Source organism: Pollachius pollachius, assembly GCF_949987615.1.
Source record: "Pollachius pollachius genome assembly, chromosome: 13".
Lineage (NCBI taxonomy): Eukaryota > Metazoa > Chordata > Actinopteri > Gadiformes > Gadidae > Pollachius > Pollachius pollachius.
Window position 1 is genome coordinate 2,140,067 of NC_136946.1, and position 16,861 is coordinate 2,156,927.

The 16,861-nt window shown below is 50.4% G+C and overlaps 2 protein-coding genes across 4 annotated transcripts; one reads left to right on the forward strand and one right to left on the reverse strand.

The window, feature by feature from the left end:
* Positions 1 to 593: 593 nt before the first annotated feature.
* Positions 594 to 9,910, reverse strand: mindy1 (MINDY lysine 48 deubiquitinase 1). 3 transcript variants are annotated; one of them, XM_079749812.1, is made up of 12 exons: positions 9,773 to 9,910; positions 8,673 to 8,901; positions 8,090 to 8,347; positions 7,845 to 8,005; positions 6,937 to 6,994; positions 6,768 to 6,832; positions 6,235 to 6,393; positions 5,884 to 5,986; positions 4,374 to 4,516; positions 3,934 to 4,110; positions 1,591 to 1,779; positions 594 to 1,326 (listed from the first exon to the last, which is right to left on the reverse strand). In XM_079749812.1, exons 2-12 carry the CDS (start codon positions 8,863 to 8,865, stop codon positions 1,249 to 1,251), a joined length of 1,584 nt encoding a protein of 527 aa, XP_079605938.1. In that variant the 5' UTR covers positions 8,866 to 8,901; positions 9,773 to 9,910; the 3' UTR covers positions 594 to 1,248. The 3 variants fall into 3 exon arrangements, with proteins under 3 accessions (XP_079605938.1, XP_079605937.1, XP_079605939.1); XM_079749811.1 differs by having other exon boundaries at positions 9,497 to 9,909; XM_079749813.1 differs by lacking the exon at positions 8,673 to 8,901 and having other exon boundaries at positions 9,773 to 9,904.
* Positions 9,911 to 10,397: 487 nt separating this feature from the next.
* Positions 10,398 to 14,839, forward strand: LOC307085136 (bcl-2/adenovirus E1B 19 kDa-interacting protein 2-like protein). The gene is made up of 10 exons (XM_079749817.1): positions 10,398 to 10,779; positions 10,900 to 11,207; positions 11,517 to 11,600; positions 12,421 to 12,573; positions 12,816 to 13,022; positions 13,406 to 13,508; positions 13,743 to 13,874; positions 14,003 to 14,089; positions 14,455 to 14,553; positions 14,724 to 14,839. The coding sequence occupies exons 1-10, from the start codon at positions 10,745 to 10,747 to the stop codon at positions 14,746 to 14,748; spliced, it is 1,233 nt and encodes a 410-aa protein (XP_079605943.1). The 5' UTR covers positions 10,398 to 10,744; the 3' UTR covers positions 14,749 to 14,839.
* The last annotated feature ends 2,022 nt before the right edge of the window (positions 14,840 to 16,861 follow it).

Sequence of the window (16,861 nt, forward strand, 5' to 3'; positions counted from 1 at the left end):
TGCTCCTCTAGAACCCGGTTCACTGTTCCTCTAGAACCCGGTTCACTGCCCCTCTAGAACCCCTGTTCACTGCTCCTCTAGAACCCGGTTCACTGTTCCTCTAGAACCCGGTACACTGCTCCTCTAGAACCCAGTTAACTGTTCCTCTAGAACCTGGTGGAGCTGTTCCAAAACCTGGTTGACTCTAACCTGATGGAGCTGTTCCTCTAGAACCTGGTGGAGCTGTCCCTCTAGAACCTGATGGAGCTGTTCCTCTACAACCTGATGGAGCTGTTCCTCTAGAACCTGGTGGTGCTGTCCTTCTAGAACCTGGTGGAGCTGTTCCTCTAGAACCTGATGGAGCTGTCCTTCTAGACCAGGTGGTGCTGTTCCTCTAGAACCTGATGGAGCTGTTCCTCTAGAACCTGATGGAGCTGTCCTTCTAGACCAGGTGGAGCTGTTCCTCTAGAACCTGATGGAGCTGTTCCTCTAGAACCTGATGGACCTGTTCCTCTAGACCAGGTCGTGCTGTTCCTCTAGAGCGGAGTGGAGCTCCACCCAGCAGCGTGTCTTCCTGTTGGTCCTCAGAACACAAAACACGCTTCAACTGAATAGTGTTTTTGTTTATTATCCTGGGAGCCCGACTTACAGAAGACATGAAGGATCATCTGACAGCAGAACAAACCGGGAGAACACTGGGATTGACCAATGGGTGAAGAGCACTGGGATCGACCAATGGGTGAACACGTGAGGACTGTGGGATCGACCAATGGTCTTGCAGTACATTGGCTACTGTGTGGATATTGACCAACTTTATTCCAAACAACAGACGAGTTAAACTGAATTGTAGAGCGACTGGAAACTGGTTAAACTGGTGAATGGTAGAGCAACTGGAACTGGTTAAACTGGTGAATGGTAGAGCGATATGACACTGGTTAAACTGGTGAATGGTAGAGCGATATGACACTGGTTAAACTGGTGAATGGTAGAGCGATATGACACTGGTTAAACTGGTGAATGGTAGAGCGACAGGACACTGGTTAAACTGGTGAATGGTAGAGCGACAGGACACTGGTTAAACTGGTAGAGGGGAGAGAAGCAAGAGGAGCAGAAGGAGAGGAGAGGAGAGGAGCAGGAGGCGCCAGAACATTGGCCTTCAGAACATCTTCTGGCTGTACTCAGCCTGTCTGCCTGCCTGCCTGCCTGTCTTTCTGTCTGCGTTGGGGGGGCAGTACACTCCCCTGAGCAGGGGGTAGAGGATGATGAAGGCTACAAGAGGACGCAGTCCGACTCTCGGTCTCTCCTCCTGCTGCTGGCTCCCTGCTGCCCGGCCGCCTGACCTCTGACCTGGACACACAACCACACACGTAGCTTAGCGTGGCTAAAGCCTACCGGCAACATCAACAAGTCCTCAGGGCAGTCAATCAAAGGTACAAATAAAGTTAACCGCCCAAGTCTAAGCTGAGCAAACCTGGTTAGCTGACCCGGTAAGCTGACCCGGCTGGCTGACCCGGCTAGCTAACACGGCTAGCTAACCCGGCTAGCTGACCCGGCTAGGTGACCCGGCTAGCTAACCCGGCTAGCTAAGCAGGCTAGCCATCGTTGTGTTACCTGAGAGGGCGCCTGCGGGGCGGCGGCTGCAGCTGGGGGCGGGGTCGGTGGTTGTTGTGGTGCTAGTTGTTGTTGTTGTTGTTGTTGTTGGTACTCCTCCTGCTGGAGGCGCTGGGCCAGCTCTAGGTCGCTAAGGGCCCCGGGGGCCTCGCCCTGGGCCTGCTGCAAGGACACCGCCACCAGGTAGTCCTGGAGGAACAGCCCGGGGTCAGGCTACCGCTAGCCGCTACCGCTACACCATCCGGGCTGCTGCCGCTAGGCCATCAGCCACCGCTAGCTCGCTAACACTAGCCTGTAGCTGCTCAGGTGTTGTACCTGGTCCAGAGTGTTACCTGGTCTATAGTGTGACCTGGTCCAGAGTGTTACCTGGTCTAAAGTGTTACCTGGTCCAGAGTGTTACCTGGTCTAAAGTGTTACCTGGTCCAGAGTGTTACCTGGTCCAGAGTGTTACCTGGTCTATAGTGTTACCTGGTCCAGAGTGTTACCTGGTCCAGAGTGTTACCTGGTCTATAGTGTTACCTGGTCCAGAGTGTTACCTGGTCTATAGTGTTACCTGGTCTAAAGTGTTACCTGGTCTATAGTGTTACCTGGTCTATAGTGTTACCTGGTCTATAGTGTTACCTGGTCCTAAGTGTTACCTGGTCTAAAGTGTTACCTGGTCTAAAGTGTTACCTGGTCCAGAGTGTTACCTGGTCTAAAGTGTTACCTGGTCTAGTGTTACCTGGTCTAAAGTGTTACCTGGTCCAGAGTGTTACCTGGTCTTAAGTGTTACCTGGTCTAGTGTTACCTGGTCTAAAGTGTTACCTGGTCCAGAGTGTTACCTGGTCCAGAGTGTTACCTGGTCCAGAGTGTTACCTGGTCTAAAGTGTTACCTGGTCTAGTGTTACCTGGTCCAGAGTGTTACCTGGTCCAGAGTGTTACCTGGTCTAAAGTGTTACCTGGTCTAGTGTTACCTGGTCCAGAGTGTTACCTGGTCCAGAGTGTTACCTGGTCTAAAGTGTTACCTGGTCTAGTGTTACCTGGTCTAAAGTGTTACCTGGTCCAGAGTGTTACCTGGTCTAAAGTGTTACCTGGTCTATAGTGTTACCTGGTCCAGAGTGTTACCTGGTCCAGAGCGTTACCTGGTCCAGAGTGTTACCTGGTCCAGAGTGTTACCTGGTGCAGAGTGTTACCTGGTCTAAAGTGTTACCTGGTCCAGAGTGTTACCTGGTCTAAAGTGTTACCTGGTCCAGAGTGTTACCTGGTCCAGAGTGTTACCTGGTCCAGAGTGTTACCTGGTCTATAGTGTTACCTGGTCCAGAGTGTTACCTGGTCTAAAGTGTTACCTGGTCCAGAGTGTTACCTGGTCTATAGTGTTACCTGGTCTATAGTGTTACCTGGTCCAGAGTGTTACCTGGTCCAGAGTGTTACCTGGTCTAAAGTGTTACCTGGTCTATAGTGTTACCTGGTCCAGAGTGTTACCTGGTCCAGAGTGTTACCTGGTCCAGAGTGTTACCTGGTCCAGAGTGTTACCTGGTCTAAAGTGTTACCTGGTCCAGAGTGTTACCTGGTCTATAGTGTTACCTGGTCTATAGTGTTACCTGGTCCAGAGTGTTACCTGGTCCAGAGTGTTACCTGGTCCAGAGCGTTACCTGGTCCAGAGTGTTACCTGGTCCAGAGTGTTACCTGGTGCAGAGTGTTACCTGGTCTAAAGTGTTACCTGGTCCAGAGTGTTACCTGGTCTAAAGTGTTACCTGGTCCAGAGTGTTACCTGGTCCAGAGTGTTACCTGGTCCAGAGTGTTACCTGGTCTATAGTGTTACCTGGTCCAGAGTGTTACCTGGTCTAAAGTGTTACCTGGTCTATAGTGTTACCTGGTCCAGAGTGTTACCTGGTCTATAGTGTTACCTGGTCCAGAGTGTTACCTGGTCCAGAGCGTTACCTGGTCCAGAGTGTTACCTGGTCCAGAGTGTTACCTGGTCTAGTGTTACCTGGTCTAAAGTGTTACCTGGTCCAGAGTGTTACCTGGTCTATAGTGTTACCTGGTCCAGAGTGTTACCTGGTCCAGAGTGTTACCTGGTCCAGAGTGTTACCTGGTCTATAGTGTTACCTGGTCCAGAGTGTTACCTGGTCCAGAGTGTTACCTGGTCCAGAGTGTTACCTGGTCTATAGTGTTACCTGGTCTAAAGTGTTACCTGGTCCAGAGTGTTACCTGGTCCAGAGTGTTACCTGGTCCAGAGTGTTACCTGGTCCAGAGTGTTACCTGGTCCAGAGTGTTACCTGGTCCAGAGTGTTACCTGGTCTATAGTGTTACCTGGTCCAGAGTGTTACCTGGTCCAGAGCGTTACCTGGTCCAGAGTGTTACCTGGTCTATCTGTCTCTGGTCCTGTAGGGGGGGCTGGGGGGTCCTCTGGGGGGGGTGGCAGAGCCTGAAGTCGGCGTTGCAGAAGTTGCCGTCCCCCTCCACGTTGTGGAGCGACTCCCACACCAGCCCCTCCTCCCCCAGGAAGCCCTGGTCCGTCACCAGCAGGTACAGGTGGCCCTACGGGGGGGAGACAGGGGGAGGGGGAGACAGGGGAGACAGGAGTCTGGGTCAGATACCTGGTGTTTGATCAGGGGGTGAGAAAGGTACCTGGTGTTTGATTAGGGGGTGAGACAGGTACCTGGTGTTTGATTAGGGGGTGAGACAGGTACCTGGTGTTTTATTAGGGTGAGACAGGTACCTGGTGGGGGTTAGATGGGTACCTGGTGTTTAATTAGGGGGTGAGACAGGTACCTGGTGTTTGATTAGGGTGAGACAGGTACCTGGTGTTTGATGAGCGTGCTGAAGTGGTTGTTCCTGAAGAAGACTGACAGCTGGCCCTCCTGGACGGTGGAGCTGAGCTCACAGAGGCCGTGGTACGACAGCTGGGTGGCGGTGGACTCCAGGAACTGCTCCGCCACCAGGCCTGGAGGTATGAGAGGAGATATCAGTCACCAGGCCTGGAGATATCATTCACCAGGCCGGGAGGTAGGAGAGGAGATATCAGCCACCAGGCCTGGAGATATCAGTCACCAGGCCTGGAGGTATGAGAGGAGATATCAGCCACCAGGCCTGGAGATATCAGCCACCAGGCCTGGAGATATCAGTCACCAGGCCTGGAGGTATGAGAGGAGATATTAGCCACCAGGCCGGGAGATATGAGAGGAGGTATCAGCCACCAGGGGCCTCTATGAATTCTCTTTTTTGCATAGGAAATTTCCTTTCCTAACGAGATGACCCGGAAGTGCTTGGAGGGAAGGTGGTTTGAATTCTAAAAAAGCTGAGGAAAGGAGCCTTGATGCTTTCTTTAACCCTCCTTTAGCATAGGTTACTCCTGAGCAACCTTTACGAAAGGAAAGGAGACAGTGGAATCCCATAATCCTTTACGGCGGCAATATTTAAAGAAACAGTCCACCGACAATGTTAACCGACTCTACGTGAAGACGCAAGAGAGACACGGTAAAGCAGAAGAAGAGAAGAGAAGAAAATACAATTGATAATAATGGATACCAATTCCAGAAACATATTTGGATCAAATTGAATTCATTTATTGCTGGTTATTAAGCACACAATAAGCACACAATGTACTTACAACGTAAGAAAATAAAATTCCGACTTCACATTTAAAAAAGACTTAAGTTGAGTCTTTTTTTTCCCCATGTGAATTGGGATTCAAGGGGCCTAAAATATTCCCGTTGGCCAAGTCCGACCTAAGTGATTCTCACTTTTGGCGACAACCTGGTTGAAATCAATACGACAAGAACGCATGGATCGAAAGAGCGTTAGTTGTAGCCAAACTTCGAAAAACTGTAGTTCCATGCTAGAGACGCTAGAGGTCGGCAATACTCGCCGTCCCGCAATGACGTCGGTTAGGAAAAGTTGAGTGGAATTCATTTCAAACAGTGCTGTCTTTTCCTATGTTCGAAAGGAAGCTCCTTCTCTTCTCTCCTTGACCCGATGACGTTTTCCACAAAGGTTAAGGAAAGGAGGCATGAAGGTTAGGAGATTTGACTATTCGTAGAAGCACCAGGCCTGGAGATATGAGAGGAGATATCGGCCACCAGGCCTGGAGATATGACAGGAGTTATCAGCCACCAGGCCCGGAGATATGCTACATTTCATGGGGCTCCAGGCCGCTGATATCTCCTCTGACCATTAGGGGGGGGGGGGGGCGAGGGCCGAGTTCTGCTTCGGAAGGTGGAGCCAATGGGAGACACAGTGACGTGTGTGTGTATATATATATGTGAATGTGTGTGTGTGTGTGAGAATGTGTGTGTTTGTGTGAGTGTGTACCTTCACTAACTCTGCTGCTGTCTTCAGAGTGTTTGTAGTTGATGATTTTCTCCACCAGCTGGTTGTAGCTCAGCTTCCCCACCGCAGCCAGAACCTCAGGGCTCTATACACACACACACACACACACACATACACACACACACACACACACACGTCAATATGTCTCATTCCCATTGAGAATCAGTGGCAAAGTTTGAAACTTGATAGTTACATACTGGTGCGCGTGTGTGTACCTGTGCGTGTGTGTGTGTGTGCCTGTGTGTGCATGTGTACCTGTGTGCGTGTGCCCGTGTTTGTGTGTGCGTGCCTGTGTGTACCTGTGCGTGCTTGCGTGCGTGCGTGCATTCCTACCTGTGGGTCCACCAGCCAGCCATGGTACAGCGGTATGTCCAGCAGGTCGAACACGATGCACTCGGGGGTGTACTCAAAGTGGGAGACGCCGCTGAAGCCCACGTTGACGTCCAGCCCGGTGGACAGCTTGGGCAGCACGGCCATCGCATCGCTCATGTTCTGGAGCACAACGTAGCCTTGAGCTAACCACCTCTGAACCACCTCTTAACCAGCCCCTTAACCAGCCCCTTAACCACCTCTGAACCACCTCTTAACCAGCCCCTTAACCAGCCCCTTAACCACCTCTTAACCACCTCTTAACCACCTCTTAACCAGCCCCTTATCAGCCCCTTAACCACCTCTTAACCACCTCTTAACCAGCCCCTTAACCAGCCCCTTAACCACCTCTTAACCAGCCCCTTAACCAGCCCCTTAACCAGCCCCTTAACCACCTCTTAACCACCTCTTAACCACCTCTTAACCAGCCTCTTAACCACCTCTTAACCAGCTCTTAACCACCTCTTAACCAGCCTCTTAAGTGTGTGTGTGTGTACCTGTTGGAAGTTGAGCTCCATTGCGTTTGTCTTCTCTCTCGGTGTGACTGACAACACACACTCTCCTGTAGAGCATAGAGCATCACAACATTGACAACAGAGTGTGTGTGTGTGTGTGTGTGTGTGTGTGTGTGTGTGTGTGTGTGTGTGTGTGTGTGTGTGTGTGTACCTAGGTGAGCCATCAGGTCCTCTGTTGTAATAACTTCCGTCTGAGGAGGAAGTTTTGCCTGAAAAAAAACAATCTCTAATTAGTATTACTAATAGTACTATTATAAATACACATATCTAATTAGTATTACTACTAGTACTGGTATAAATACACATCTCTAATTAGTATTACTACTAGTACAAGTATAAATACACATCTCTAATAACTATAGTATAAATACACATCTCTAATTAGTATTACTACTAGTATTTATTTAATTTATGTTTGTCTGTATATTGTGTGTTATATTTGGACCTCGAGTCTATATCATATATTACTCCTAGCTTCCACTAGAAGTACTAGAACTAGTACTCGTAGTACTAGTTCTAGTAGTACTTTTTCTAGTAGTATTAGTACTAGTACGAGTACTATTAGTTACCTTCCAGTGATGGAGCAGCGTGTTCATGATGGCCAGCAGGGGGCAGTAGTACTAGTAGTATTAGTAGTAATACTAGTAGCATTATTAGTAGTACTAGTAGTAGTACTAGTAGCAGTACTAGTAGTATTGGTTACCTTCCAGCGGAGGAACAGGGTGTTCATGATGGCCAGCAGGGGGCAGTAGTACTAGTAGTATTAGTAGTGGTACTAGTAGTATTGGTTACCTTCCAGCGGAGGAACAGAGTGTTCATGATGGCCAGCAGGGGGCAGTAGTACTAGTAGTATTAGTAGTAGTACTAGTAGTATTGGTTACCTTCCAACGGAGGAACAGGGTGTTCATGATGGCCAGCAGGGGGCAGTAGTACTAGTAGTATTAGTAGTAGTACTAGTAGTATTGGTTACCTTCCAACGGAGGAACAGGGTGTTCATGATGGCCAGCAGGGGGCAGTAGTACTAGTAGTATTAGTAGTAGTACTAGTAGTATTGGTTACCTTCCAGCGGAGGAACAGGGTGTTCATGATGGCCAGCAGGGGGCAGGGCCCGTTCTCACTCTGGGTGATGATGGGAGTCTTCTTCTCCTTCCAGGTGATCCACTTCACCAGGTAGTATGCTGGCATGGCCGCGCCGCTGCCCCCTGTGGACGACCCGGGAACTACAACCAAGCACAACTCAGTCAGTGCTTAATACAGGAAACACACGTTTGACCAACGGTACGACCGATGGACCCCAAACTCACCTGTGGTGCCGGCCTCTGGGCGGGCGTCGGCCCCCTGAGGACAGGGCCGCTCAGATGAGGCCGCCGCCCCCTCCAGGGCCAGGGCGGAGAGGGAGGGGGGCAGGGCCTCGTCATCCAGGCACTTTCCTGCGGCCGCACTCCCCCCCGCCAGCTCAGGGCTGGGGACGGAGACAGAGGCCGAGACGCTGGAGGGGCGTGGCTCCGGAGACCCGCCTGCTGTGAGCACAGGTGAGCTCTCCTTCACATCCAGGTACCCACCTGTCAGGGGAGGAGCCACAGGTGAGGAGCGGACAGGTGAGGAGCGGACAGGTGAGGAGCAGACAGGTGAGGAGCAGCGAGGAGAGGAGCAGACAGGTGAGGAGCAGACAGGTGAGGAGCAGACAGGTGAGGAGCAGACAGGTGAGGAGGTCCTACCCTATGTCCTGCCCTATGTCCTACCCTAGGTCCTCACCTATGTCCTCCCCTAGGTCCTCCCCTAGGTCCTCCCCTAGGTCCTCACCTATGTCCTACCCTAGGTCCTACCCTATGTCCTACCCTAGGTCCTACCCTATGTCCTACCCTAGGTCCTCCCCTATGTCCTCACCTATGTCCTGCCTCTCCTCAACAAAGAGCTCATCTTCCTCCACGGTGGCGACAGGACACTCAGTGGCCACAGGAAGTACTTCAGGCGAGCGTGTCACTTCCTGTTTCAGGACTTTGCCTGGCGTGAGGTTGTGGGCGGGGTCTTCATGTTGGTTGTCCCCGACCAGGGGAGGGGCGTGGCCTCCTGTTTCCATGGCACCAGGAGACACGGGGCCGACGGTTTTGACACTCTGTTGATAAAACGGGACAGTCACCCATCACACCACTAACCAGTCACTAACCCATCCCATCAAACCACTAACCCATCAATAACCCACCACAACACTAACCCATCACACCACTAACCAGTCACTAACCCATCCCATCGAACCACTAACCAGTCACTTACCCATCCCATCAAACCACTAACCCACCACAACACTAACCCTAACCCAACACAAACCAGTCACTAACCCATCACTCTAGCGTAGTATAGTGTGTAGTATAGTATAGTGTGTAGTATAGTGTGTAGTGTAGTATAGTATAGTGTGTAGTGTAGTATAGTGTGTAGTATAGTATACTGTGTAGTATAGTGTGTAGTGCAGTATGTATTAAAGCGTGAAGTGTATGTGTGTAGGATGTATGCTAGTGTAGTGTGTAATGTCATGTGTAGTATAGTGTTTATTATAGTGTGTAGAAGTGTGGACGGTACTTTGTATTATAGTGTGTAGTACGGCTCGTAGTATAGTGTGTGTGATAGTGTAGATAATGTGTTCAGTACTGTCTCTCAGCCTTTACTGTTGACACCTACAGACAGACAGACCTACAGAAGGACAGCATCATTACCTGTTTTATTAAGGCTTCATGGTCCACAGCACACTGAGTGTCAGTCACTTAGAGAAATAGCTTATTCTATAGATATATCTCTATAATATAGATAATTCTACACCATATATGGACTGGTCAATAGCGGCGGCTTCCGGTCAGTGGATGAAGACTGTTGTCATTCTTCCCCACAACTTCCACTAGCTAGCATTAGCCTCACAGCTAACCCAGCCGTCAGCTGTTAAACCTTCACTGGTCCGCTCCGACACCAGGTCCGTCACATCCACTCTCACTTACTGCTGGAGCCGCGATTCTGCCGATTTATATCCATATACTGACTGCTAGCTCCTGCTCGGTTGTGGGTTCGGCCCCAGTGAGTGACGGGGCATGCTAACATGCTAGGCTAGCTGTTTACATTCCGTCCGCCGCGGAGGCCACGCCCATCGCGCCACGTCACGTCACCTTATGAAGTAACGCGATAAACAAAATAAAACTATGGAGAGAATTAAGCATCACAATACACACACAGGTATATAATGCCATAAGTATTACAATATACAATATAATATATGAATGAGGAGTTGACAGTTATATTGCCTCTGTGGCTATACCACATTGACTTAATTCATGTTCATATCTTTAAAGTAAATAATTCTAAATTTTCGAACAATTGGATAGCAAAAGATTATTTATTGAGTAGTAATATGAGGTGTGTGTGTGTGTGTGTGTGTGTGTGTGTGTGTGTGTGTGTGTGTGTGTGTGTGTGTGTGAGTGTGTGCATGCAAGCGTGTGTGTGCGTGCAAGCATCGACACGCTGAACTTTTTTGTTCAACCTGTACAGTTAGAAACGCCATGGCAACCACACCCAGAGAGAGAGAGAGGGAGGGAGAGAGAGAGAGAGAGACAGAGAGAGAGACAGAGAGAGAGCAAGAGAGCGAGCGAGAGAGAGAGAGAGAGAGAGAGAGAGAGAGAGAGAGAGAGAGAGAGAGAGAGAGAGAGAGACCCAGGTGACGTCTGTACCTGTCTGGTATAAGGTTAAACCTGCCGGTATACAGAGCAGCACTAACATGGGCTGTTAGCACGTAGCATGTAGCCGCGGCGGAGCCTTGTAGGTTGGGGTGTGTTTGTTCCTCAGCAGTTTGGAGTTACTCATTCACCGCAGGAGGAACGCCACACCTTACTCTGAATCACAGGAGGCACCAGGAGAGAACCAGGGGACCGGAGCCACCAGGGGACCCGTCCCGGCCCACTAGAGACCACATCCTCTACATGGCGGAGTCAACCATAGAGGACCCTGTTCCAAGGTCAGAGGTCATGTTTCCGCACACACCCACACACACACACACACACACACACACACACACACACACACACACACACTCTCTCACTCACTGTGTGGATGTTGTGTGATTTCTGTTGGGCAGGTTGAGGTCGCAGGACCCTGGAGAAGACCAGACCACCTCTGATCGTCCTGCTAGTACTACTGCTAGTACTACTGCAAGTTCTACCGCTAGTACTGCCACCAGTTCTACTGCAAGTACTACTGCTGGCACTACCGCCAGTATTACTGTTAGTACTACTGCTAGTACTACTCCAAGTACTAACAGTAGTACTACCACCAGTTCTACTGCAAGTACTACCGCCAGTGCTACTGATAGTAATACTGCTAGTACTACTGCTAGTACTACTACTACTACTACTACTGCTTCTGCTGATCCCAGCTCTCCTCCAGGTACTGCTACTACACCAGATGTTGTTCCCTTTCATACGAACAGACACAGTATACACACAACACACAACACAGCATACACACAGCACACAACACAGACACAGCATACACACAACACACAACACAGACACATCATACACAACACACAACACAGACACAGCATACACACAGCACACAACACAGACACAGCATACACACAACACAGACACGGCATACACACAACACAGACGCGGTATACACACAACACAGACACGGTATACACACAACACAGCACAGACACACGCCTCTCAAACATGTCACTTCCTGCTGCAGCCCCGCCCACCAGCCTGGCCCTGTCGGGGCCACGCCCCCAGAGGAGGAGGGTCCTGCTGGCCCCCGCCCTCAGCCTGTCTCTAGGTAACAACTGTACTGTACTCTACTGTACTCTACTGTACTCTACAGTACTCTACTGCACTGTACTGTACTCTACTGTACTCTACCGCACTGTACTGTACTCTACTGTACTCTACTGTACTCTATTGCACTGTACTGTACTCTACTGTACTTTACTGTACTCTACTGTACTGTACTCTACTGTAATCTAATGTACTCTACTGTACTGTACTCTACTGTACTCTACTCTAATGTACTGTACTGTGCTCTACTGTACTGTATTCTACTGTACTGTACTGTACACTCCTGTACTATTCTGTACTCTACTGCACCCTACTCTACTATACTCCACTATACTATACTTTACACTGCTGTACTCTAATCCACTCTACTGTACTCTGCTTTAATGTTCTTTATTATCTTAACTCTATTCAACCGTACCTTACTCTAGTGTACTGTACTGTACTGTACTCTAGTATACCTAACTCTCCTGTTCTGTACTGTTTGTGTGGTGCTCCTGGTTTTAAGGGATACCCCGAGGTCTCTCAGCGGCCTGCAGCCTGCTCCACACTCTGGTGTTTAACTCCTGACCTTCTGCAGCGAAACTCTGACAACATACAATATAACCTTAGCATCTCTCTCAGGGGGCGCTGACTCTCTAACCCTGTAACCCGTCCCAGGGGGCGCTGACTCTCTAACCCTGTAACCCCTCCCAGGGGGCGCTGACTCTCTAACCCGTCCCAGGGGCGGTGACTCTCTAACCCTGTAACCCGTCCCAGGGGGCGCTGACTCTCTAACCCGTCCCAGGGGGGCGGTGACTCTCTAACCCTGTAACCCCTCCCAGGAGGCGGTGACTCCCTGGCCTCGGAGGACCTCCCGTTCGGCCTCCTGTCCCCCGACCAGGAGGATGCGGAGCTGGACCGGGTCCTGGACGACATGGCAACGCCCTCCGACACTGAGTCCATGGCCTTCCCCTCCTACGACGCCGACATGCTGGGTACCAGGGGCGGAGAGGGGGAGGGAGGGGCGGGGTTGGTTTTGGCCAATCAGAAACTGCCACTGCCAATGACACTGTCTGTCTGTATATCTAACTGTCTGCCTCCCTCTGTCTGTCTGTCTGTCTGTCTGGCTGCCTGCCTGCCTGCCTGCCTGTCTGTCTGCCTGTCTGTCTGACCACCTGTCTCTTTGACTGCCTGCCTGCCTGCCTGCCTGTCTGTCTGTCTGTCTGTCTGTGGACAGATGACATGCGGCGTCTGGGTGTGGCCTCCAGCCGTCGTAGGGTTGGTGGCCCCGCCCCTGGAGTGGAGGCGGGGCTGGGCTGCCTCGAGGACGAGGTGGACGACCAGGGCACCAGGTGGCGCCGCTTCACCCTGGGGGACGAGCCCCAGGAGAGCAGGGTGAACATGAGCCTCATCCAGCCCTTCCTCAAGGTGCTGTCCCATGGAGGTTAGCATGCTATATGCTACAGCTACACACACAGGGGATAGCATGCTACATGCTGCAGCTACACACACAGGGGATAGCATGCTACATGCTACAGCTACACACACAGGGGATAGCATGCTACATGCTACAGCTACACACACAGGGGATAGCATGCTACATGCTAAAGCTACACACAGCGGTTAGCATGCTACATGCTACAGCTACACACAGGGGTTAGCATGCTACATGCTACAGCTACACACAGGGGATAGCATGCTACATGCTACAGCTACACACAGGGGTTAGCATGCTACATGCTACAAGTACATACACAGGGGTTAGCATGCTACCCATTTGCCAAACGTTCTGAGGTTAATTAGCAGCCAATATTTCCAACATTCCAGGATACTACGGAGACGGTATGAATGACATCATCGTGTTTTCCTCCTGTTACCTGCCAGAGAACAGTCTGGAAAACTACCAGTCAGTCATGGACCACCTGTTCAGGTACATGTTGAAAAGGCTGTCTGTCCACCTTCCCACCTGCTTACCTGTCTGTCTTTCTAACTGTCTACCCGTTTCTTTACCTGTCTGACTCCCAGTGTTTCTAACAGTGTGTCGACCTGTCTGTCTACCTGCCTACCTGTCTGTCTGCCTAACTGTCTACCAGTGTTTCTACCAGTGTTTGTGCCAGCGTGTCGACCTGTCCGTCTCCCTGTCTACCTGCCTGTCGCCCTGCAGGTACGTGGTGGGTACGTTAGACCTGATGGTGTCTCAGGATTACGCTGTGGTTTACCTTTGTGCTGGAGGCCAGAAGGAGAAGCTGCCAGGGATTGGCTGGCTGAGAGACTGTTACACCACCATCCACCACAGGTGAGTCACCTGGAACCAGCTCCCCTTGAACCAGCTCACCTGGTCAGGGCCCATCACAGCTTGAAGAAGCTGTGATGGGCTGGTTCTGAACATAACATCAGATGACCATATCGTCACTCTCTCTGCAGACTGAGGAAGAACCTCAAGGCTCTCTATGTTCTTCATCCCACTTGGTACATCAAGGCCCTCATCACCTTCATCAAGCCCTTCATCAGGTGTGCACCTCCTCATCACCATGGTGACCTCATAGTGTCTAACATCTACCGGGGTGACCTCATCATGTGGAGAACATCTTCTCTAAACATCTGGAGGAGCTGTGATTTAAGATGAAATCAAAACTTGCCTCCTCCCATTCCACTCATCTCCCTCCTCTCTCTTCCTGTCCTCCTCTCATCTCTCCTCTCTCGCTCTCTCTCTGTCTCACACCTCCTCTCCTCACCTCTCTCCTCTCACTCCCTCTCCTCTCTCTCCCTCTCCCCTCCTCTCATTTCTCCTGTTCTCTCTCTACTCTCTCTCTCTCTCTCTCTCGCTCTCTCTCGCTCTCTCGCTCTCTTTCTATCTGTCTCTCTCTCCTCCTCAGTTCTAAGTTCAGCAGGAAGCTTCAGTTTGTGAGCAGCCTGAGTGATCTCTCCCTCCTGGTTCCTACTGAGCATGTGCAGATCCCCGACTGTGTCAAACAGTGAGTTCTCTCACTACATAGAATTCATACATAGAGTACTGACTAAAGTATTATACTCACACACATTAAACAATACTATTGTAGTATCTAACACTGAATAAGTACTGTACTAACTAGAGTGTATGTGTGTTCGTGTGTGTGTTTGTATGCGTGTGTGCGTGTGTGTGTAGGTGGGATCAAAGCGGTCCAGGATGACGTTACCCCCCCCGTGCCCAAGACGTTCTCTGGTCACATGACCCATGCTTGATGATGTCATCAGCAATAAAGACGTTGACCTCAAACCTCCAATTGTGAAGTGATTTGATGACTCAATCAAGAGACACACAGGATGTGGTCGTGACAGGGAACGACTCAATATCCCTCTGAGAGAGATACAGAGATGTGTGTGTGTGTGTGTGTGTGTGTGTGTGCGCATGTGTTTTTTAAAGTGACTCCCTGGACAGGAAATGGGGGCTGACAGTGACAGGAAGTGATGAAATAGGGCCCTGAATAAACAGGAAGCAGAGTTCTTTGTGGTGCTGCTGGATGTATGAACACATACAGTTCAGGTGTGTGTGTGTGTGTGTGTGTGTGTGTGTGTGTGTGTGTGTGATTAGCACAGGGCTGTGTGTGTGTGTTTGTTTGTGTGTGTTTGTGTGTGCGTGTGTTAGATTAGCACATGGCATTTTGTGTTTGTGTGTGTAATTGTAAACTTTGCCTGCCTGCCCACCACTGGAGCTCAGAAGTTTCTGGAAGTCAGAAGTGTTTGTCTGGCTGCGTGTGACTCACACAAACTCACAAACTGACACACACCTCTCATGTAAACCAGGACACCAGTCTGCCCCAACAGCTAGCTGCTAGGCTAATGGCTAGCCTGGCTCAGGTGAAATAAACAAACAGACCAGAGTCCAGTGATTAACTGCCAGGGTCAAAGGTCACATCCAGAGCAGGAGCCACACAACGCGCTGAAAGAGAACACACCGTACCAGCACCACCATCACACCATACCAGAACAACCAGCACTACCAGCACACCGTACCAGCACCACCATCACACCGTACCAGAACAACCAGCATAACCATCAAACCATACCAGAACAACCATCACACCGTACCAGCACAACCATCACACCGTACCAGCACAACCTTCACACCGTACCAGAACAACCATCACACCGTACCAGAACAACCATCACACCGTACCAGAACAACCATCACACCGTACCAGAACAACCAGCATAACCATCAAACCATACCAGAACAACCATCACACCGTACCAGCACAACCATCACACCATACCAGAACAACCTTCACACCGTACCAGAACAACCATCACACCGTACCAGAACAACCTTTACACCGTACCAGAACAACCTTCACACCGTACCAGAACAACCATCACACCGTACCAGCACAACCTTCACACCGTACCAGAACAACCATCACACCGTACCAGAACAACCATCACACCGTACCAGAACAACCTTCACACCGTACCAGAACAACCATCACACCGTACCAGAACAACCTTTACACCGTACCAGAACAACCTTCACACCGTACCAGAACAACCATCACACCGTACCAGAACAACCTTAACACCGTACCAGAACAACCATCACACCGTACCAGAACAACCATCACACCATACCAGAACCTTCACACCGTACCAGAACAACCATCACACCGTACCAGAACAACCTTCACACCGTACCAGAGCAACCATCACACCATACCAGAACAACCATCACACCGTACCAGAACAACCATCACACTGTACCAGCAGAGCTACAGTAGACACAGAACAGAGAGACTTTGTAATCAGAACACATTTAATAATCCTTTTGGGAAAATACTTTTTATTTCAGGATTCTGTCCTCCTGTAGCACTGTGGTTGAATGTGTTCTACTGGGCAGCTCCCAGTAGAACCAGCAGAAGGAATGTGAGGATTGTTAAGAACCAAATTGAACAAACAGTAAAATAAAAGATGGCTGCTAGTCTGACCAGTCCCAAGAAGAGCTGGGGGTCGTTTCAGACCCCAACAAAACCATCCTGCTCCTCCTCCACAGATAGACAGAGTCTCTGTCTCTCTCTCTGTCTCACCCTCCCCACCGCTGTCTGTCTGTCTCTGTCTCCCCCTCTTTCTCTCAACCTCCCGCTCTCCATCTCCCTGTCTGTCTCTCTCTCTTGGGGAGAGAGGAGGGAGGGAGAAATTAGGAGGAGAGGACCAGTAGGTGTTTCTTTACCCTTTCTCCACCTGACTTCACCTTACTCCACCGACCTGACTGCACCTTACTCCACCTTGCTGCACCTCACTCCAACTTACTGC